The 25328-nt window shown below is 38.5% G+C and overlaps 1 protein-coding gene across 3 annotated transcripts in view; it reads right to left on the bottom strand.

Annotated features, from left to right (window-relative positions):
• PLS1 (plastin 1) overlaps positions 1-25328 on the bottom strand; it is an 824936-nt gene that overhangs the window by 111669 nt on the left and 687939 nt on the right. For all 3 annotated transcript variants that reach the window (XM_044071020.1, XM_044071019.1, XM_044071021.1), the window contains exons 7-10: positions 23164-23329; positions 22932-23074; positions 5727-5819; positions 3084-3276 (exon numbers count right to left, since the gene is read on the bottom strand). In XM_044071020.1, coding sequence (XP_043926955.1) covers positions 3084-3276; positions 5727-5819; positions 22932-23074; positions 23164-23329 — 595 coding nt within the window. The remainder of the gene's footprint in view (positions 1-3083; positions 3277-5726; positions 5820-22931; positions 23075-23163; positions 23330-25328) is intronic.

Here is a 25328-nt window from a genome sequence, read left to right as displayed (position 1 = left end):
CAGGATTTTCGCTCATTAGAGCAATCGATTATATGAACTTTTCTTCATATAATATAGACCCGAGGACACCACTCAGATTATGGCAATGGCCAGTGGTAGACTGGACAATGATATGTTACTGTGCATGCTGCCAGAGACCGGGCCAAATAATGATGATGATACAGCACTTTCCCAAGAAGAACCTTGGAGCAGTGACTGCAAAAAAAACAGGAAGCAGAAGGTCATGCCGCAGTGATTGTTGCTTTGGATGACAGCAAAAGGGAAGAAGTGTGTTGTAGTAATTCCTTCAGAACTGTTCACCTGGGTGCTGCTGAGAATTGTGTAGTTAGACAAACATTGTAATGTATTCTAGAGTTGTCGCAGCTCGATAAACTGTAAGCAATACAATTTCCTTGTAGACCATGAATGAAATCAGACAGCAATATTCAAAGGTCCTTTATCTGGGATGATATTCAGCTGTTGGGCTTCATACTGCAAAATGTTATCTCTTTTATTCATTTTGGGAAATAGGTCTGCAAAGTGACTTTAGCTTTAATAAAAAGCTGTTATCAAGTGGAAAAAAAGGACCATGCTCCTTGATCTAAACAGATTTTTGCTGAATTAAACAGAAACTTAAAGAGAAAGTTATTAGTTCAGTTTAGGACTGATAATCATATGAGCAGGATGAAGGACAAATGTGGATTTGGGAATTGAAAGTGTGGTATTACAGTACTGGGCCTAAGAAATGGGGTTCCAGCTGAAGCCTATGAGTTGCTGAGATGAGCACACAAATGCATATAGACACACACACGCAAACACACACACACACACACACACACACACACACACACACACACACACACACACACACACACACACACACAGTCTCTCTCACTATTTCTCTCATGTGACCAGGACAGTGCTCAAGCAAGAAGAATGATGGTTTTATACATTTGATGGCTATATATTTTTAAATTAAAATATGTTCCTAATCTTTCCTATTCCTCTGAAATGTACAATAACCATAGTGAATTATTTTTGTATTATTGTCAATATTGCTCAAATTCATGTTGAGTGGACTGGTTTAACCCTGGAGTGTTCTTCTTATTGTGAATGTAATGGCCACTGGAGATAAGACATCTAAAATGTGTGCGTTAAGCAAACCTACACTGTTCTTTCCTAATGAAATGTTTATAGGAGATAAGATGTACGAAATACTTGTTTTATATAAATTTAAAATGATCTCTTCTGGTGTCAAAATATTTGTCTGAAAGTGAACATATTTGCTGGAAGTAAACTTAAAATGTTCTCTCTCATTTTGTGAGGACTAAACCTGAAAAATTAAGAAATATGAGGACTTTGAAAGAAATGCTTAGGCTAACCTCAGAGATAAGAAACATAAGGTTAAAAAACAAGCTACAAAATGGGTTAAAGTCAGGTAAATTCACTGCATACCACTGCAACAGCAAATGCTAGTTTCATGTTTTTTTTTTTGGAGATATATATACATATATATATATATATATATATATATATATATATATATATATATATGGGTTACCTTTAGTTAATTGACACCCCACTTCATCAAAACCAACTTCACTGACATGGCAGAACATTGAAATGGGAGACCTGACATTACCCATATGGTAAGTAACCATTTGGCCATCCCGACTACAACAGCTACCAGTAAAACAAACCCACCAATGTGGGGGGCTATGCCCCCACACCCCTCTTACTAAATATTCCAACTCCGAGAACACACTGCCGCGGGGGTAAGGGGCAAAGTTCAGGTTGATGGGCAAATGGTTACTTACCATGTAGGCAATGTCAGCTCTCCCACTGTCGATGTTCTGCCGTGTCGGTGAAGTTCGTTTCAATGAAGTGGGCTGTCAATTAACTAAAGGCAACACATATATATATATATATATATATATATATATATATATATATATATATATATATATATATATATATATATGAGAGACAGAGAGGGTAGAGGCTGTGATCATGAAAATATGTCAGGACATTACAGATCTATGCAAAACAGTATGCTCTCTAATACCCTAGCCCACAAGTGTGATTCTGGAGAGGATCTGTTTCTCTGTCCTCCACCAAGGGATAATTTGTCATCGGTCTGTAACCCTCTGTTGAACAGAGAAGGGCATCTGTCTCTTGGCATCCACAGGGCATATAGTCCTCAAACCTTTGTTTGGTATGTGATAGTCAAAATGCTTCATTAATTCCTGATCATGTGCTTTATCTGCCTCATATCTGTCTGAGTACACAAAGGTAATATTTGTTAAAGATTCTGCTTTTTGCTCCCCAGTATATACCATTACTGCTGTCATCCTTTTTTACACCTACTTCCACCACCAATAAACCCCATACCACTGCATACATCCAGGAAGTGTCACCTGTACAGGGTTTTGGGTGATGGAACACTGTTATCATTATGGCTATCAGTATACATGAGATGATTTCAGTTTTACCTTGTTTTCTACCCCTAATACTCTCATTTGTTTGTAGTTCATCAGGACACTGACACAAGCATGTTACCATATATATGTAGCCTGGAAAAGATGTTGGGCTAACACCTAGATTTACAGTTTATCCCTTTTGATTCTGCTGTCTCCACTAGAAGTAAATGCCAGCATTCATTCCTTCCCAGAATGAGCAAACAAGCTTATAGGAGCTTCATCAGACCTCCACATCTTGTTCCGCTGACACTGGTCCACTAATCAGGACTGGGTCAGCATCTTATAGCTAATGTGCTAACCTCTGCTCCAGTGGATTTGTTGTGCAAACCTTATCTTACCCATAAAAATGGTAGTGCCAGCTCAGAGTCCAAAGGAAAGGCTCAAAATGGGATACTTTCCATGAGAAGGGATGGTATTATATCTTTAGTTTTTTTTTCAGCAGTAAACAGAATGATAAATGTCTCCTAACAGAAGTAACCTAAGTATGTTATTTAGCATAAAGCACTGGAATAACCCAGTCCTTTACTGTCTCATGATAATACAACTGTAGTGTGAATATCGATATATTCGATATATATACTTTCATCTTATGTCAAAATAACAATATTTACAACTACAACTCACCTTCAAGCAATGCAAGGTCATAGTCCCCTGCTGGTTTGTGAAGTGCTGGGTACTTATTAAATAAATTGGCGACAAAGGCCATGTTCAGCTTCGGATGGCCATTAACGACATCTGATGGTGAAACAAACTGCCGGCAACCTAACTTGTCAGCTTCCTGAAGCATGTACTCTGCTCGCCTGTGATCATCTCTCTCCTAAAATAAATAAATAAATAAAAGATTTAATCAGAACAGGCATTATTTGCAATTTTTCCGGTTCCTTTATTTATTTTGCAGTAACTGTCTCAATCTCAGTTGACTTTCTGAAGCTTTACTTCCCATAAAATGGATCATGGTCATCTATTCTCTTTCGCAAAAATAACTTCTTCCTCTCACAAAACTCAAAATAACAGAAAATTTAAATGAGCTATTCCGATTATGATTAGAACCTTGAGGACTTGTCAACTGCCATTCTGATTTTTGGTGAGGCAAGTCCCTAATTCAACTGGAAGCCTAGGTGCACATAATCCTGTCTGTAATATAAAAAAAATGTAACATGTACATCACACACACACACACACACACACACACACACACACACACACACACACACACACACACACACACACACACACACAGGCACAGACTCACATACATATTCAGATGCATGTGACTCCATTTTGTTATACATACGTTTCACTGTTCAAGCCTCATACACCAACCCCTCCCAAAGGTATAACCATGCATGGACAGTGGCATCTGTGCAGTATACAGGTATGGCGTAGGGTGTTTTCTATGATGTACCCTATCTGATCATGTATTAGGGTGTATAGGCTACATCCTGTGCAGTTTACATTAAGTATAGTCACATACAGAATGCTATACTGTGTACCCCCTCCCACCGTGGACAAATTGTTATGTGCTCTGTGTTTGTCTCTGACCTTCATGGAACATGGGCTATACCAAGTTATGCACCCTGCCATGCATATAGTCCCCCACCCTCCATGCTGTGCCTTCAGATGTGACCCCAACATGAGCGGTGCATGCCACGTGTTCCTTTGTGATGTATTGTGTTTGCACTGACAAACCACATTCCCATACACTATATTTCCATCAGTACAGTAGCAGAAATGTTTCTATTCTGTTATTTCTTGCATTGTGATGAATCCTAATGCCTGTGAGTATATCAGCAAAAAATGTAATTCTGCAATTCAAGTTGTAGTATATGCATACTATCTTACTTAAAATTAAAAAAAAAAAAACATTCCATTGACAGTTTTGAAAGCAGCCAAGGGTAGTGACAACTGTAATTAAGGGTAGTACCATGAAAAGTGAGTGCATAAGGCAGGGAATGCATCAGCGAAATTGACACAGGAAAGGGCAAAGAAGAGCACAGAATAGCAGCACTGAACACTTACAGATGAAATGTGGTAGGGAGAGCACTTTAATGGGCTAGATAAGGGTAAAAAGGACAGAGGTTGATGAAGAAAGAATTCATATCAGCTAAGGATCCTTTAGTATCTTGTTTGTGAAAATATGAACATCTGGCAAAATTCTCACAGAAAGGTCTATAAACATCTTGCATTGTTTTCTGTTACACTGTTGCTCCTAGAATCTCCTATTTATCCATCAAGGTCAAGCCTGAACATCAAGCTTTTATAACATGTAATAGCAAGCAAACTATTGTATTAAACATTAAGTAGCATTGTTTGCAAATACTAGAACATGAATTGCAGAATCAGAATTGTTTGCTGATAAAATAACAGGCATGTTGATTCTCCACAATGCAAGTAAAGTACAGAATAAAAATGTTTCTGACACCACAATACAGCAGCAGATGCCACTTTCAGAACCAACCACTGTATAGCACAAAATCCCTAAATTGGTTACAACTACCCCATCAACTAACATATACACAGTTTCTTAACACCTATAAAATTATCCAGAATCCATCTGTTTTTCCAGCACTAAATAACATTCTACACAGCTATGTTCCTAGTCACTTATTAAGAACCAATGACCAAAAACAGTCTGTCTCAAACCTATCAAATCTTCTGGGCATTGTCTGTATTCATAACCATGTTGCTAATGCCTGGAACTCTATCCCTATTCATTAGGTTAATGCCCTCCCTCTCATCCTTCAAAACCATGTTGAAAGACTTCCTAGCCAAAAGCTGGCTCTCTTTTTGCTCAACACCAGGATAAACTATATCCCTAAAAGCAAAAAAAAAAACTATTCATACCTTACACCTCCTTATACTCACTCACTTATATCAGTTTCTGTCCCCTGGCTTTCTCTCTAAATATAAAATAAGTCTGCTTTTCTCTCACTTCATATTTCAGTTCCTGTTTGTATTATACTAACTTACGTTTAATTTCTCTGTAAACTGGGTACAATTTCATTAGCTATTAAATCATTGTCATATAATTTGTATCTATTCTTAACCAATGTTTTCAAAGTATGTCTAATTTTATATAATTATTTAAATTGTATTTGCTTTTTTTGTATTATTTTTAAAGACTGTAAAATTATTCTGCTTAAAATGTTTTTATAATACTTTGGAGCTTTTCTCCCCATGCTTCCGCTGAAAATGGGCTCCTACTGAGTCAGACTTTCCCAGTAATCAAATGTCAATAAATAAATAAATACTTTGTTGCAAACTTACATTAAATCCTGAAAAGTCAATATCAATCCGCATTTCTTCACCATCGCCTTTAGGCGCAATCTGCTTCAAAAGATGAAAATAGGCTCTAGAATCCTGAAGAGTCAAAAAAGAGAGAACATTATGGTTATGAAATGGTAAAAACCTCTTATATGCTCAGACAATTTCAACGTGCCTTCAAAATTTAGCCTTTAGATATTTTGGCAAATGATAATATATGCAGTTTGTCTAGCTAGATCTGTGGTCACATACTGGGTTATTGAGTCACCTCTGGACCATCCGTGCACCACATAAGTAGCTATCATTGAGCCAAGGGACTGACAATGATCATTCTAAAATTTTATTAGATAATATGGTAAAAATTAGAAAAAAATGCATCTTTTCAGGAATGACTCAGAAGCAATGCCTGGTTAAGTCACTTGTTTAGAGTGCTAAAGTAGGAAAATGAAGACTGAGAGAATCAAACCCGTGAACAGCATGAAGTTTACTGGCAGTCTGTAGCTTTAATCCTCTACACTAAACCTCCAACAACAAAGGTGATGAAATACATTTTTTTATAATTCTGGTGATGCATTAAATCCAACTAGAATGTTTTATAGGGTAGCAGTTCAAGTGACTTCTAACTATGCAAACATAAGACCAAGAACACTGCACTTTGTTAACATTTGCACGTTACAGAGCTGTATATGAAACTTGTGTAATAAGTCTATAATTATATTAGGATGCACTGTTGTAAGTGATTGCCATAGATGTACAGTCAGATAACTTTTTTATAAGAAAGGATATTCAAGCTTTCTTTTTCAGGTGTAATTGCTGAAGCTCTGTTTTGAGCTTTGCTCTAAGATCAGACTGCGTATCCACAACAGCAGATTATTTAAAAAAAGAGCTACTGCAGAAATGAAGATGTGCTCTACAGTGAGTTTGGAAACTGTTTGCTCTGGAAATGCAGACACATACGAGCTAAGTACCTACCACCTACTTCAGCAAGGAGTTTCCTTCTTACTGGCACTGTCGCTCACTAACTATACCGACTGACCACATACCACTTCACATCATTAGGCCACCATAGTAACTAAACTGTAAAACATAATTCAGAGCTCCTTCCAGGGAAGTTGTGCTCCCTGCAACCCCAGAGTGTGGGGTCTCTGCCTCTACACCCCCTGGTTGCTAAATATACTGCCATCACTATCTCATTCAAATCAAAGAAAAGGGAAATAATCATCTACTTTTTCTCCAAGTTAGTTCAACCTTGTGCAAAGCATTTTGAAAGACTGCAGATGTGAAACAGAAGGCACATAGGGGCTGCTACCACATCCAAACATTGCATTTCAGATTAGCATTTATTAAATGCGTAGTGAGACGCTATTTATAGCAAGCTTGCAGTTGACCAAGTGAGATACAGTTGACTTGGAGAAGTCAGTAGATCCAACAGCAAGTTATCTGGGTGCACCATTAAACAAATCCCTGTCAGTAGTACATACAACATTGTAATGTATCTTTAGATGACTTTGGGTCAGTTTAATGGGTTATGAGATGCTCAATGATATACTCAGGTGGTGATACCAGTGAAAACATTTGGAGTGTTCACAGAAGATACGCTCTGGATACCCAGATCAGTAGCACTTGCTTTGTTGAGAATGACTGAGCAATGCAGAAAGGGGTAGAATGCAATGGACTGGGTCATAGAATAGGAAGAGTACCTTCTAAACCTGTACAATGGTCCTATCAGATGCTACAGACAAGCAACCTTCTGAACCTTCACAATGGTTATGTCATATGCTGCAATTAGAAGAATGCTTCTACTGCACAGACAAACCTACACTCACCAGTTAACTAAACTTGAGCAAACATATGATTGACATTTGGAGATTCTTTCAATTCTCAGCTGGGATTCCTTCTGTGTGGAGTCTGCATGTTCTCCCTGTGGTTGCGTGGGTTTCTTCTGGATGCTCTGGTTTCCTCTCACATCCCAAATACATGCTGTAGGTGGATTGGACACTCTAAAATTGGCCCTAGACTTGACTGGGTGCATGTGTGTGCCTTCTGTGGAAGGTTGGGCACCAGGCTGGCAACTCAAACACCGTAAAACACCACTGCCAATCTGCATTCTGAATGAAACTTGATGTTTTAATATTCAAGAGAGGGAGAGAGAGTTACACAACAGTTTAGGGGCGACAAGGCTAAGGCTGGTGCTATAAAGGAAGTCAAAATGCAAGCAAGTCCTGCAAAATGTAAAAAAAAAAAGTTTTGTAGGGCAGAGAGAACAACAATTATATTCTGAAATCAAGAAAAAATATGAACTTTTAAAACACCTGTCTAAGAACGGTGTTTAACAAAGTTTGTTAAGCAGCATTCAGCACTTTTATGCTCTAGTCCTTTGCTACACCAGAAAGAGCACAGCGCAACAGCACTGGGAAGCTGAAATACCTCATGCTGCCAGCTAATGTTTGCGTGTGGTAATGTGAATTATTTTACAGCATTTAAAGCTGTTAGATGATTTGACATACTTTTTGTTTCTGGACAGTCTGTAAGGCAGTACTTAGTGTGTTACAACTTTCAAAGCTGTAAAGCACTTTCTGCTCCAATGAGCTCCTTTTCTTTTCTTTTTCTTATTTTTTCTTATAATTTTTTCATTGTATCTTGTAGTACACTGGAGCAACAAAAGCTCAGTGTTCTATAAAGAACTGTGTGGGAGCACCAAGACCATTACAGCTTTCAAAGATGTAGAACACTTAGTGCTCTTACAAGTTTTTCCTGTAACTGGTAGTACATGGAGAAGGTAATGCTCTATGTACCACTAAAAATTGTAATCAAGCCATTCTGACTGTAAAAAACAGATATATGTTCTCAAAATAGGTGTCAAGATCCACCATAAGAGAGGGAGCAAAGTCAAGTTTTAGAAAACAATTTTTTGACATATATTTCTTGAACATAACAACTTGGTTATGATCAGAGACCCAATCATAATCTTCTACATAATCAGTGCAACAGTAAAAAAAAAATCACTTTCGCAGGCTCCCTTAAAAACTCGAGATCCATTGGACAAGACAGCACACCTGGTAGTTTCCTATACACGATTAAGGACAAGCTAACTAAAATCTTGTCAGTCATGTTAAACAAACTGTCAGTATGTCAGCAGATCCGTGATCTATGGCAACAATATGAAGTGGTACTATTTCAAAATGGGGGGGGGTCACAGCAGACCCATAAATTTCACCACTATTTTGGCTAGGGAGAGCTTACTTTTCAAATTTTGTGACATTTTTGAAGAGGTTAACAGCAGAATATGACCAAGGACTGTGAGTGAATCGCTGCTTATCTTAACTTTGTTAATGCATTCAACACTGTTCCACATAAGGTAATAAATTACACATTTAAAGTGTTAAATATCAGTCTATACATAATTCATTCATAAAAACTCATTAAGCATTAGCGTAGTGCATATTAACTGGGACGTCGTCACTTTAAGAATAATTTCTGTTTAAATGTGTACTTTCAAGAGATCTTATTGTTTTCATGCTAGAATTTCAGAAGTAAAAATGTCCATTAAAACCACCTCTGCTTTGGTCTTTTTCTTGTTTTGATAGTTTTGCAGTTTAAAGTATTTTTATACTTTAATAGACATTTAGGGCCAGTGTTAGCATTTTGGGGGCCCCCAGCAAATGTCAAGATGGGGGCCCCTTAGGCACATCCAGTATAAGTATCATCCTAACAATGCCATCCATCCAAAGCAACCTTTTATTTCATGCTGCAAAGTTTTAGGAGTAGTATCCACAGAGAGATCTGCAGCTACAAGCTTTTACATTACCACAGGCCTATGTGCCACACTATCACTATGTTGAGCTGTCTAACAAAGATGCAGTTACAGTTACTGGCACTTAGTTGCCACAATGATACATTGCAACAAGTCTATGTACAGGTCTGGACTTAGTGAAATGATGACTGGACCTACATTTCTCTTCAACAAGCAACAGCTTTGGTGGGGGCCCCCACAGAGTCAAGGATGATAAAGGGAGTCCCTGTTATCCATTTAGACAGTCTGGTGAGTGGGAGCAATCAGACTCCAAGAATATCTAAGTGTCTGAATGTTCTGTGATATATGTTATGTCTTACTTTCGAAATATAATTACTTGTTAGGTACATTTTTTACTGATACACAAAAGAATAATGTCTGTGTCCTGGCATGATTGGGTGCATGCACAGATACAAATCAGTGATATTTTTACACACACACACACACACACACACACACACACACACACACACACACACACACACACACACACACACACATGCATAAGCCACAGCAGTACTAGTTATGTACTTATTTCAGGAAACAGCAATGCCTTGTGCAACACTAGTACTGCCACACCAGATTAGTCACTGCTGTTTAGCAGCCGTCAAACAGCAGAAGCGGTAAGATTTATCTCATAATAATGTCTGTGTCCTGGCATGATTGGGTGCATGCACAGATACAAATCAGTGATATTTTACACACACACACACACACACACACACACACACACACACACACACACACACACACACACACACACAAACATGCTTAAGCCACAGCACTACTAGTTATGTACTTATTTCAGGAAACAGCAATGCCTTGTGCAACACTGGTACTGCCACACCAGATTAGTCACTGCTGTTTAGCAGCCGTCAAACAGCAGGAGCGGTAAGATTTATCTCATTGAAGAGTAATGCATACTTGTCACTGTCCCTACTTTCACAGACCTTCCCTGATTTTGTTCATACTTTTGCTTTATCCTTCGTAAAAAGTCTGATTTGCTGGTAAATCATTCAGGATTACAGTCAATTAATCCAGACATCTGAGTTTTATACTTATTGTCCAAAAATTGATGTTGATGCAAAAGATGTTATTCTTGTAACTTTTTAAGAGAATTAGAGTAATATTTAAACATATTTCTGATTCTGAGTATTTATTCTATTATAAATGATTTCACACAAGATAACAGATTGCCCTTGGTAAAGGTTATGGAAGAACTGTTTTAACTTCAAGACATACACTACTTGATATGCACTGACTACTATCCAAAGTACCTTGAGGTATCTAGGCTGACAGGGATGACAGACAAGATTGTTATCAGTGGCGTGAAAGGTATTTTTTTCTAGAAAAGATATACCAGTGACTGTTGTTCCTGATAATGGTCCACAGTTTAGTTGTTTATAATTCTAGAAATTTGTTTTGTAATATGAATTATTTTACATATTCACATTCCAAACATATCCACTAGCCAATAGGCAAGTTAAGAGGGCCATACAAATGTAAAAAAAAAAAAAAAAACCTCATGAAAAATGTGTCCTAAATGGCAAAGATGGTCACCTTGCATTATTGGAGCTCTGTAATACTCCATTACAGCCAGTGGAGTTTCCACCTACTCAGGTCTTGAGGGGCTGCAAATGAAAATCAAAACTCTGTCTCATCATTACATATATACCATGCCTCAGGGGACAATGGAACATATTTAGCAAATCCAAGAAAATTACTATACAGTTCTGCACAATGGGAAACAACCAGAAAATATTGTAAGAATACAAGACAAAAATAGTCTGCACTGAAATGCCATTGTACTACCGGCAGTTGACAAAACTTTCATACATTGCAGAGGGTTCTCTTAAGACAGAACAAAGACCACCTCTATAAAATGGCCGAAATCCAGCACAACTGATATGAGAACTAGAAGGAGGAGAATGGAGGCAGCAAAATAAATGCTCTATATCAAAAAGAGAACAAGATAAAAGGACTGTGTTGTAGAGTCCCCAAAGTTGTAAAAACACCCACCAGAAACTCTGAGTCCTCAGAATATTAACCCTGTCTCAGGGACCCCAACCTGAGAAACGGAGACCTCATCCTCAAAGCCAGCAAAAATGCCTGTCACAGCTCCTATCCCAAAAGCAACTCAAATTCTGAACTGAAAATGTTATTTTATTCTTTGTTTAGTAAAGTCCGCTAATAAAAGTATTGCTTTATAATAACAGCAGCTCTTGATATTGCATGCAAATGTTGTTTCACAAAAGGTTTTTGAAGGTTAATGTGTCTGGAAATGGCCTTATATATAGCTTCTTTCTTTTGACAGCAGAGATGCAGTATGTTTTAATTGGGACTCTGTCTCTTTAAGAAGTTCAATGTTGTTAAAGGTGAACTGTCTGAAATTATTATTGTTCCCATATTAGTCTCTCTAAAGGAAAACTGTCTCTTCACATAAGACCTGTTTTGGCCTTTTTTAATTTTTAAATTTTTATAATTTAAAGTATATTTAATATTTAACAGACACCATGGGCCATTTCCCCCTGAACATGTTACCACTGACATTTGTTCCCTAAGGACCCATTCAATCCTCTCCTACAGGGGCAATGAAATTTTACCATAACCTTTATGGCAAGCAATCCCTTCTTCTCCAGAGAAAGCACAACCTTACTAGCCTTTCATATGGTGTGATCACCACCCCCACATTCAACAAGGTGAGAATTGGGAGATAGGCGTGATATACCTAGATTGGCTTGTAGTAATTTTAGGTAAGTTCAGAGAGGCATAACCCCAAACTGGGTAGGGAACACATGTGACATAGTATGTATCCCCATATAGACTGCTCTTCTCAGCTACAAAAGCAGGAAATGGGGTCTAGATAATCACACATACTGAAGACTATGTCAGGTATATAATTTCTTTAATAAAACATGCTGACTTTCTTCAAAACAGCATACAAAACAATTCATACCGTACTAAGCAGTGATGATTTTGCCTTTAATATGTATAAATGTAGCATTGTGGAACTTGGGAAAAGGACATAAAATTATAATTACAATGTAAATGGGCAAATCACAAAAAAAGTGACACCATCATTAATGATCTAGAGACAATGGTAGGCAACAATTTAAATGTTGGTCAATGTTTATCCCCCAAAGGTAGAAGAGACATTCTCTGTACCCATCTAATTTCACAAGGCATGTCTAGTCATTTCAGGGAGAACAATATGCCATGATATACAGTAATTAGGAGCCTCCTGAAATGACTTGAAAAGATATGAAGGGTTTTTTTACAACAAAATCAGGCTTTGACATTTCTCTGGGTAATTTGCCTAACTAAGAGGATGACGTGAAACTCTTTGGAGAATCTGGATATTTTTTATTAAAAAATCCAAAAGACACATGCTGTCGGTACCCTAATAGCATGATGTGAGGGAGCATGCTCAGTACTGTCACAAGAGATTTTTTTGTAACTTTTCTTGAAGCCAGAGTCATCACTGTAAATAAATGTGCATCCTTTTTGATAGGATTTAAGTCCCATCTGCTTTATTTAAAAGTCCACAATACATAAATGGGAAATAAAGAATATCAACATGGAATTATATCAGTTCAGTTTCTTGAGGGCCAGTAGACCATGAGCTTGATAAACGAACACAAGAACACCTAGACTAAGGCATTTGAAACCCTTAACATACATTACCTTGGGATGGGCAGTGAACAATTTCAGCTTTTCTAAAACATTTATGACAATATCCTTTATATTTCATAATTCACTTTAAAATGTTATCATGGCATGACTTCCGAGTGCAGAAGGTCACGTTTTCATGTGTGTCCTGAGGGAGCAGCACATGGGATTAGGAAGAGAACACTGCATGCAAATGTAAACATTTGACAGTTAAAATAGCACATAGCAGGAAAAATAATATGAGATGGACTGCAAATGAACAGTTAGTGTATGCAAATATTAAAATAATTGCAGGGCAGTGAGAAAAAACACACATACGGTAGGAAACAATTTCATAAATGCCTTGCTAATCCCAGGAGAGTTGTTTTTTTAGGGTAAATGTTAAATATTACCTTAATTTACTTAAAAAAATAATAAACCAATTAGTTTTGCAGCTACGTACATTTTTTCCTGAACAATAAGTATGAAAATCAAACTTTGTCAAGTGACAGAGCATATGAACTAAGCGGGATTTTAATACCTCAATGTCAACCTTTTTATTTTTAAAGACTTAGCCACACTCCAACGGCATTTTTATGTTGTGCAATCTGCTGTCTGCATAACAAGCTTTGTGTCTCCTAATATTTTTAAAATTCTGTTCCTTCAGTTCCATTAACTTTCAACCAGCAGTGAGAAGGATGGCAACTCTGCAAGCAATTCTTATATGACCAATACTTTCTCAGATGGATGTTCTACATGCAGGCCAAAGAGGAGATTTTTGATCAAATAGTAGGCCAAGATATCGTAAACAGTAAGATAAGGTAAAATTGCACCAAAAGGGTCTTTAATATTAAGAGGGAAAGAGTTTTTGGTTTTTTCAATACTTCAAATAACATGACTAGTTATTTGAAAAGGTTGACACTAAGTATATTAGCAAGACGACAATTTCAGATTGCTTCACAGTTTCTCTGTAAGTCCATATTAAAAACAGAATGGCTTTTGTAAGTGGAGGTGAGTACTATATTGACTGTATGTAAAGTGCAAGAAATGTGAGTTAGGGCCCATGGAAGTCTATTAAGCAAGTAATAAAGTCTGACAGGGTGGGTGTTATTGTGGAAATAATGGACTGCCTATAGGTGTTAAGCTACGCTGGGCCATTGTTTCTCCTATAACACTCATCCTGGAGGGCATTATTGTGCTTACAAAGTTCTGTATGTATTAAATTAATCTGTAGTGATTTTACTATTTGTATACGTGTATTTTTTATACTTTTGATGTAAAATAGTTCTTCTGTCTAATATTTCATATTTGCTGTTGGATATGTAATTGCTGTTGGAGGACATCATTTTGCATCCATTATATACATATATACAGCTATTTAAGGTCCCCAGATAAATACACACGCACACCGCACACACACACACACACACACACACACACACACACACACACACACACACATATATGCAGAGACACAGAGAGATTTACACACATACACACAGAAACATACATACTCACAAATGTACCCAGCAGTTTCAGTCACTTTCTTGACTGTCAGCACCTTAGATGTTTCATTATACTCAGCTGACTGAAAAAAAATACATTCACTGCAAAGCAATGCATCTTCTCGCCCCCTCTCACCACATACAGTCCTTGATTTTATAGACTATCCCCAGTTTTGCTTCTTATTTTTGCTTCTTTCGCTTGAAATTTGATTTTCTCACATCTTATTGCTCAGGAAAAAGTATGTTACTGCTTTATTTTGTTTTAAGTGAATTACAAAATGTTTAAAATTTACCCAAATTGTGGCTCTCTGCCATTGTTGGATTGTTGCCTTTGTCCAGACTTCTTAACCAAAGAAGTTAAGAAATAGGGAAACACACACACACACACACACACACACACACACACACACACACACACACACACACACACACACACACACACTATTCTAATGCAGTTAACTGCTTAAATGTAACTTCATTTTCCCATGCTTGCTAAATATGTTTTTAAGTACCATATGAGTAGTGAGGTGGAAGTAAAATGGCAATATCAGCTCGTTGAAACTGATACTGTAGTTGATTTTTTTTTATTTTTCCTTTCTTTTTTAACTGATGCTCACTAAATAGTTGCTTTTAGTGGGCAAAAACAACAGCCGTTCCATTTTTTTATCAGTCTGTGCTTCACAGTGACTTAATATGCTGCTGTGAAGCCATAGACTTGATACTGGGCTCTTATTTTACATTAATATCCTGTTGAAGAGCATATGCTCTCCAAAAGGATATCATGGATAAGTCCCATCCCATTTTCTAAGGTATAATGAAAAATGCAATGAGCCCAACACAATACTTTGTGGAATACATTTTGAAAATCATTCCAATTTGTTTTACTAAGTTTTTATTTAAAATGCTGAATGCTTGATTCAGTAGATAGTTCTGAAACTAATAATCTCCTATAAGAAACTGTAATCCCTAAGCCTGGGCTTCCGGATATTGGCCAAGGCTCTTGCCACCCCCATAGTGCCTTTTTTAGGCAAGGCTCAAATGACAAACCTACCTCCCTAGAAAACACAAGTGGAAAAAAACTAAGGGTAATGCTGCTCAATGCCAGAAGTCTAAACCTCAAGATGCATGCCCTCGAAGCCCTCCTCAGTATGGAGAACATCGATGTCTGTGCAGTGACTGAAACCTGGTTCAAGGCTCCTGAGAGCACCCCAGCACTATCAGATTTTACCTCATATCATGCTTTCCGGCCCCAAAACTTGGACCGAACCACAAAAGGAGGGGGAGTATCCATTTCCATCAAAGATACCCACACCTCCAGGTTAGTGGCAACGCACGAAGCATTGGAGACTATCCAGGTGCAACTAACCATAGGCAAAACTGCCTTACAGTTTGTAGCATGCTACAGACCACCCTCTCAAACTCAGGAACCCCACACAGCCTTCCTGAAGACACTGGAGAGTATGAATGTCTCTCCAAATACCATCATTTTGGGAGACTTCAACTACCCAAACATAGACTGGGAACATTACTCAAGCCCCAACACCCTAGCCCAAAGGTTCCTAGAATTCATAAACTCAAATGCAATGAAACAACTAGTCACCATTCCCACAAGAGGAGACAATATACTAGACCTGATCATCACAAACATGGGGACAAAATGCTCCACACCGGAAGTATATCCCTCTTTGGTAAGATCAGACCATAAATTAATCTCACTGGAAATCCACATCCCGCCCCCAGCCCCTGCACAAAAGACCACAGTGAAGAACTTCTCAAAAGCAAACTTCACACTTCTTAAGACTGTAGTGGTATCCTTCAAGGCCCCTGGGCCAGTGGAAACCACAACCCACACTGCTGAATCCTTTGCAAATGCCTTCTATGGGCACCTTCAAGAATGCATGGATCATGCAATCCCAAATAAAACCAAGACCCATTCCCCCAAAGGCAGGCACCCGGTCTAGTGGACCCCAGCCATAAACAAACTTTACAACAGGAGGAGGAAGCTACTACATGACAGAGCAAAATCCCTAAAAGAGAAGGCGTCTCTGATCAGTACTAGCAAAAAACTACGATCACTCATAAAATCATCCAAGGCCAACTTTGAGAGAAAAATCGCAAAAGACACAAAAGACAATCACAAGGCCTTCTTTAGCTATGTTAGAAACCTGGGTGGAAACTCCCAGATATGCTCAGAGTTAGTCCAAAATGACACAAAATACACCGAACCCACTGACATTGCCAACATTCTGGCAGACAGGTTCAGTGCAAATTTCTCCTCCCCCTCCCCCCCAAAAGGAGAAATAACTATCCCAGCAGAGTGTAGCTTCCCTAACATCTCAGATGCCCAGGTGAGAGCCGCCCTCTCTAAAGCTAAAAACACAGCATCAATGGGACCGGATGGTGTCCCGGGCTGTGTGCTACATGAACTCCAAGAGGAACTAAACCCACACATAAGGCTGCTGTTTAATCTTAGCCTTACTACAGGATACGTACCCAAAGAGTGGCATATGGCAACAGTGGTCCCACTTCACAAAGGCGGTGCTTCTACGGACCCTGGAAATTACCGCCCCATAAGCTTGACGAGCCTGGCCTGCAAAGCTATGGAGAGGATCATTATGGAACTCATAAACAAAGACATTGGGGACCTACAGACATTGGATCCTACCCAATTTGGCTTTGTCAAGGGCAGATCCTGCCTTTTGAACTTGGTCGACTTTTTTGAAACAGTCACTAAGGCCATTGATGAAGGTAAGGCAGTTCACACAGCCTACCTTGACCTTGCAAAAGCCTTTGACACAATACCCCACTCGGGCATCATAGACAAACTCACCAGCTTAAATGTAAACCCATATGTCACAAGATGGGTTGCAAACTGGCTCAAGGACAGAACCCACAGGGTCAGAGTTACTGGAGCTATGTCAGACTCTAAGCCAGTCACAAGTGGTGTCCCACAGGGCTCAGTCCTGGGACCCTTCTTGTTTGGCATTTATTTTTCCAAGGTACAGGCAAACATAGGAGGATTGTGGCTGATAAAGTTCGCAGATGACTGCAAACTTGGTGCCATAATTGATACTCCAGCGGACACAAACATCCTTCAGAGAGGCCTCATAGAAATGGATAATTGGTGCCAGAGCCATGGCCTTAAGCTGAACGCCAAAAATGTATAGTCATACCCTTTGGGAAAAACAAGGTACCGACAAATTACTACATAGGCGGCAATCCATTAAGTACGGAAGAGGTAATCAGGGACCTAGGGACCCAGGTTGACAGTAACCTCTCATTTGACACTCACATTGCCAAAGTGGTTAGGAAGACCTTCTATATTGCCCACCTTATCATGAAGGGTTTCACATCTAGATCAAGAGAGGTCATTGTGCCCCTGTACTCTTCTCTTATCAGGCCAATGATTGAGTACAATGCCCCATTTGGGATGTATCTCACCCGACACCTGCAGCAGTTGGAAAGACCCCAAAAGTTCCTCACCAAGAGGATAAAGGGTTTTAAACATATGTCATATGCCACCTGACTGAAAAAACTTCAGCTCTATTCAGTCGCATACCGCCTACTCAGAGGTGATCTGTGCCTGACGTACAAGGCCATGCCCAATCCTGAATTAATGGACATGCTCCACCTCAGAAAATCCAAATCGATCAGAGCCACGAGAACAAGTGACTTAAACCTCAACACAGAAATAAATAGGGCGTGCTGGAGGGACAGATTCATAACCCAGAGGCTCCCTACACTCTGGAACAGAATCCCAGTCCATGTTAGGCAGAGCCCCTCACTGACTATATTCAAGAGAAATCTCGACGAATGGATGGGAGATCATAGGTTTACCCCGGGGGTCATCTCTGTGTCACTACTAGACAGAGGCATAGTAAACTAAACCCTAAAAGGGCATAGTATTCTCACCCTAAGGGGTGGTGTAAGCCACATACACTCTGGCTAGGCTTATAAATGCCTTAGGGCAGATAGCCTAGTACGAACCTATGAACCTATTGAAGGAGCAAAGAATGTTCAAGTTTCTAAGGCACATTTTAGGTATAAAAAAGTTGTTTTTTTTTAACAAGTAATTATTTATCCATGTTGTTTTAGACAGAACAGGTAAGATAAATGGAAGTTTGTGCTCTGTATTTGGGCCTGGAGCCATACTGTTTATCTATCAGTATGTCATACTATAATAGCTATTCTTATGTTTGATCGTAGATTATTTTTTCAGCAACAGGACATATATTTGTTATGGGTCTAAAGTCAGTAGCTTCACTGGATGAATTGACTTTGGAAAGAGGTATGATGAATGCACGTTTGAAGTTCTACACGATAAATCCTGTTGTAACTGAAACAGGGGTTGGGAGGGTGGCCTAATGGTTAAGGTGTTTGCCTTACAAACACAAGGTGCAGGGTTTGAGTCTCACAAGGGATACTTGGCTAAGCCTGAAATGGCTTGCAAGGGCAGTTAGCTTAGTACTAACCTATGAACCTATTGAACATGCTTGTAAGAATTCTAGAGAGGACAGAGATACCTGCTTGAAGCATGTACATATGAGGGTTAAATTTAAAGCTGAATTTTTCCAAGATGTTTTTAACTTGTTTTACAGTTATGGGGAAAATTTATGAATTTAGGTGAGAGAAGGGCCTGAGACAATGCATGGCAACTGTTGGGAAGTAGATGAAGTGGGTGATAAAGGTATTTTGACCTTCTCTTTGTGGATGACAAAAAGATAAGCTCAACAGTGGAGGATGGAGGGAAGATTCTAAGGAAGGATTTAGTTTTCTAACTTCCATTTCAGTCTGCACCTATCATTATATCATTACCTCTCATAGTGATTTTAAACCCAGACATTTCCACTATTATAATGACCTCTCAGAGACTTTCAGAAATTAAAGAAGAGGCCTTCATCCAAGCAGCCATATAGGTTGTTTTCAAAACTCATTATCTGCATAATCTTTTAAAAGGCTTATAGGTCTTGGTGCTTGCCTCATCTCAACAGGCTAAAGGTCTGGCTTCAGCTACCAGATCAGGGCTTCCTGCATTTGGAGAGGACCTTGAACTACCTGGAAGTCCTGTCCCCCTCAGCCACATCATCACTAACATAGAACTTAGGGCATTTTTATTAAGGACCTAATCACACCCCAGCAACTGGCACTCACATCATTACAAGTGCCTCTGAAGCCTTCACCTGATGGGTGCTCTTGCCCACACGCCTCTATGAAGGCTGCCATGAATAGCTTTTCAGTGTCAAGTACATATGGCCAGTTAACTGTGTTGTTTGTCATATACCTATTTACTGACAGATGTTGACAATGCAGTAGACAAGACTACCCACAAGGATGGGTGTGCAGGCATCAATCACCCACTCACTTCTTCCCGCATTGGCTATTCCACTGCCTGGTTTGCTACTTGACCATAGTCAGGGCTTTTTCTCTCTATGCCACAGAGCTGAATTCCTAAGGAGGGACTTAGAAAATCTAATTAAGTGCACAGAAAGACAAGTGATGATCAGTGCAGACAAATACAAAATATTGCTGTTGGACTGCAACAACTTTGGCAGGAGGTATCAATTCAAAGGAGTGGAATTGATGGTAAAAGTGCCAGAAAAGGGTTTGAGAGTGTTTATCACACTTGGACTGGATCACCATAAGCATAGTAAAGATGATGTGGCACAGTGACCAGACTGCTGTGCTGAACCCTCAGGCAGGTAGGCCTAAGTAATGACCTTGTACCAGCAGGTTCTGATCAGGTAATAGCATGACTGGTGCTGCACTTCTGCTGAGCACAAAGGGAAATGGGTATCAGGCTGTGAGACGTAATCCAGAGAAAAGTCACTAGAAAGGTTGTGGGATGGAGGAAAAAGGGTATAAGATGACATTAGAAGAGCAGGGACTGTTCCTACCAGAGACCAAAAGGTAGTGGAGGGACATGATATGGATGTACAAGGCCACATCACAGAGATTTGAAGGGGTGTCATCCTAATCATGAAGAACATGGTAGAGATAAGCAGAACAGACTATAAGAAACAGCTATTTCTTGGGTACAAAAGTATTACTTCACAGAGAAAGTTGGGTATGCATCAAATGGCCTACTGCAATACGTAATGAGGAGGAACTCTACAGTTGCTTTTAACAGGACACGGGTTAGGAGAACAAAAGGTTGAAGGGACTTGAGCAGAAACTGAATATTAAGTGCCCTTAAAGGGTAGAGTAAATAAAATTACTGTCATCTTTTGCCATTAACAAATGTATCATAAATGTAAAGTTCCATGATCAAACATCTGGTTCTTTCTGTTACGGTTATAGCAGTGTCACATGAGTACAATGTTAACATTTTGTTGTATTTTTCTAATTAGTCCTACCAGCTTCATCACATTACCACCGATAACTTTTGCTAGGCACTTAATTATGAAGCTGCTGCATACACTCAGGTTTTCAGATACGTTGTTTTTTTTAGTTTGTAGCCTTAGTTTCATAAAATCACAATGACAAATGTAAGAATTCATAATCAAATACAGTAATATATTAGTGAAGATTGTTATCAGAATGTAGTATATGTTAAAGCTGCCTAAGGTTTTTATAAAGCCCAAGGCTTTAAACATCACCTCAGTTTTCTGGCACATGTGAAAATCTGTTTGCATATACCCATTCATGCATGACTGCTTTAGTCACATTTGTTTAAATTTGTTCATGTATCTGCTTATTTGTTTATGGTATGACATATAACAATACTATTTTGTTATTAGTTCTGACTTTTTTTAAACTTGGACTGAACCTGCTATCAACACTTACAGATGAAGGTCCTCACCCAGAAGGTCATTACCATAAAGTGTCTGTCACCAGTACGGTTCTCTGTTCACTCCCCAGGAGGCACATGCAGGGCATGGTGTCCTTATACTAACACTCGGTGAAATTTGTGGATAAGTTTTGTCAGTCACCATCAAGGGCCAAGAGAGGCAGCTGCAACAGTCTGGTCTTAAGGATCTCTCGTTCCGGCCATCTCTCAACAGCAGTATAATCTACTTACTGGCTGTAGCAGTATGCAATGACATTAGGCAGTCAAAGATGCCTGCATGCACCCATGCAGGCTTTCTGTTTCCTAACGTGTTAGCCAAAACTGTAGCTGAGTAACAGATTGATGAAACCAAGACCACCACCACCAAAAAGATCAAATGGTCAGACAGTGCTTCATCACATATACTCTCAACCCCCCCCCCCCCCATCAAAATACATTCTCCCATCCCAGGCTACTGGATATCACAGGTCAAACCTGTCAGAACTAATGCAAGGTGACATCTTATCCATGTGGTACATTCCGGTTTTTACTGTTTAGAAGATGCTTGTTCTATAAGCTCACATTATTTTTTCTGTGTACAGAGGCAGCCATGCTTATGACAGCAATCAGTTATAATCAAAACAGATAAATTACATTTCTGATTTGCTCAAATTCCAGATCAAGACTATTTATCCATTGTTTCATCTATCAATCTAAATATGTCTATATCTGTATATTTCACTGAGGTTTGTTAAGCCCCCCAAGTGACAACATCCAAATGCTCCCTTTTTATTCATGACCCAAACATACAGGAAGGAAAGCAGTCAATAGCTTGATAAATAAGATGCCACTGCAGTCATGTATATTACATTGGCACTTCAGATATATTTAGTAATACAATACCAGTTTCAAAAATACACATACAGGCTTACTGGAATTTTTCATTAAAATGTTAATGCTGCTACATACCCAAGTGATGATAACAGCATTTGGCAGCAACATTTCAATAATTCTATTAAACACAAAATTTTAAGCCCGAGTCTTCCTTGAAAAGGTACCTTATTAAATGTACTTCCAGACATCATGCCAAAATAAATAAATGACTTAATAATTATGACAGATATTGATTACTTGGTCAAGTTATATATCTACAAACTGGTAAAAACATTGAATATCTCATTTAACAAATGAAAACCATTTGCAAGTAAGTTATGAATTCACTAAAGACTACCCTACCTTAACTGTATTACTACAGTACTGAAAGTATAGAAACACATAAATCATCTTGTTTCATGTGATTACCAAAAAAAAAAAAAAAAAGAAAATCCATGACCATTTTATGCTGTTTCCACACTAAGTGTATTCTGTAGTCTATGGCTTCATCTATCTTACATGTGTGCACCCACTAAAGCAGCCATTATCTTTTTATCTCATTGCATCTGAAAAAGCTGTAATGAAAATTACACCAAAGGAAAGATGAAGACAGGAGGGTATACCTTGACATCATTACTGAAATTAGTGATTGTCTCCCATCCAGCGTTATTTAAATGATAATTAACCCAGCGTAGCAGGAGCTCTTCTGGAGACAACTTCAGCAACTGTTCCAGATCTTCTCCTTCACCAAGAAGAGCTATCAGAGCTTGGTAAACGGAAAAGAATCAATGTTAAAACAGAAATAGATTAACACCAAAAGTTTTTCAGTTATTTCAATTTTGCAATGCAACATACCTTCATTTCTAGAGATCTCAATTTCAGAAAACAAGCCAACCTTGATGATCTGCCAAAGCAACCCCAGAACCAAATGCGGCCTTCCTTCTTTAAGATCTTGGGCACCAATATTAATGACTGTGCAGCCAATCGCTGATGCAGAGTTTAAAGCTAGGCTTAGATTTTCCTGGAGAAGAAATCATGAAGCATTAGTAGGAAAAAAAAATAACTGGAGTAATGCATGACAACAAAATAAAATAGATTTTCTGTTCGTCTTTTGCATAAAGTAATATCTTAAAAGTAAATGTGTACTCTTAGTATGAATTATCAGAGTAAGTTAACGTCAGTAACGGAAATGATAAAATGGATACTCTGTAGGTTTTTTCTTCAGTTACCATTTGTGTAATATTCTACTACAATGACCTGTCCCCTAAACAGTTTCAGATTCAGAGATACACAATCATGATCTCTGTGATCATTTCCAAGCCTTGTCGATTCAGAGATACAAAATCATGATCTCTGTGATCATTTCCAAGCCTTGTCCAGAACAATATCATCTGAAGCATATCCCTAAAGTTGCGTGTGATTCTGCTTCAGACAAAGAGAATGGCTTAGATCCCCAGTGCTGTTGCTTTCCTTATTATTATGGGAAGTAAACTAAGAATTATCCCAAAGTAGGTTTCTGCTCTGGATTTGTTTGTCTGTGCTTCCTTTTTGAATTTTTTTAATCCCACATCCAGAAGTTAAAGTGTCTTAATAGGAGGGACTGACAAATCTACTTAAGCAAAGACAGAATAGTCTGCTAAATATAATGAAGTGATAGAGCTTCTTAATAGAAAAATATTTCAAGAAAACACTGATGCTATACATGGCAGCATTTCTTTCTTTCTTTTCTTTACTGAAACCTTCTTTATCTCTTGCAGGGTCATGCGAGAGCCAGCGCCTATCTCACTGTTGAATGGGTGCATCGCAGAGAATTAATTCTGGAAAGGATGCTACTCAATTGCAGGATAGATGTATGTGTGCACACACACACACACACACACACACACACACACACACACACACACACACACACACACACACACACACACACCATACACAACACACACACACACACTTGGAAGAGTTTTAATTTTATTAACTTGGTAGGCTCACTGGACACAAGTGTCCTTTTCCAGGGGCAACCCAGGAGCACAGTCTGGTTAACTGACTTGTTCAGTCACATGTTTAGGCAAATAGAGGTAGAAGGAATTAAACCCTGTACCCTGGACTATAGAAAGGAGCTCATTAATGGATCAGAACCTTAATTCTCTGTGCTAACTTCCAGACTGCCAGAACTTCCACTTCACATATAGAATGTCTTATGCATGTGAGAGGTAACAGGAACATCTAGTAAAAACTCATGTGGATGCAGGGGTAGACATACAGTTACGTCACAGAAATGGCTCCAGCTAGGAACCCAACAAGAGAACTAAGTACTGTTAGGCAGTAACACTAATTTCTGCAAGATTTACCCTGCTAAACAACACAGAAGGTAAAATCAAAAAGAAGAGAGGTGATCAATGAAAGTTGTACTATGGTTGAAATGAAAAATAGGAGATGTAAAAGTTGTCAAAGTGAAGAATGAAACACAGGCAGAAGGATTAAGGAATCTCTCAGTAAAATTACAAGAAATTTGGAGACTGTGGAACTCAGCATCTATGAAAAAGTAGTAACTTACAGAATGATGTGTAGCAACTAAGGTAAGAAAACCATTATGTATTTCAGTAATACATAAGAAAAACTAAATCAGATGAATGTTGTGACTCAAAATGTAATGGAAGAATTGGACAATGATTTATTCTCATAGGACAATGTCAAAAATGACTGTAACTAGATTATTCATTTGCAAGTGAATGGCAACAGTTTCATTTAAACTTGATACTATAGCATAAGTACATGAAGTCTCAAAGACCAAGTTTATCATGCTTATGCCAAGACTAAACATATTTGAGCAAAAGTAAAAGCAATTGGCTAATCTGGTACTGATATTCTGGTTAAAGGAAAATGTTTGTTAAAAATGACCTGGAAGAACAGGTTGCACACGGTTTCATTTATAGTTGTACCAATGGAAGTGCAAGGGTTTAACCACTTATGAAAGACACAGTCTAGGACACTCCTAGTTGTTGAAAGACGTGATCATT

This window comes from Protopterus annectens, chromosome 5.part0, assembly GCF_019279795.1.
Source record: "Protopterus annectens isolate FY-2018-M chromosome 5.part0, PAN1.0, whole genome shotgun sequence".
Taxonomy (NCBI): Eukaryota; Metazoa; Chordata; order Ceratodontiformes; family Protopteridae; genus Protopterus; species Protopterus annectens.
This window is presented reverse-complemented; position numbering and strand designations above follow the sequence as displayed.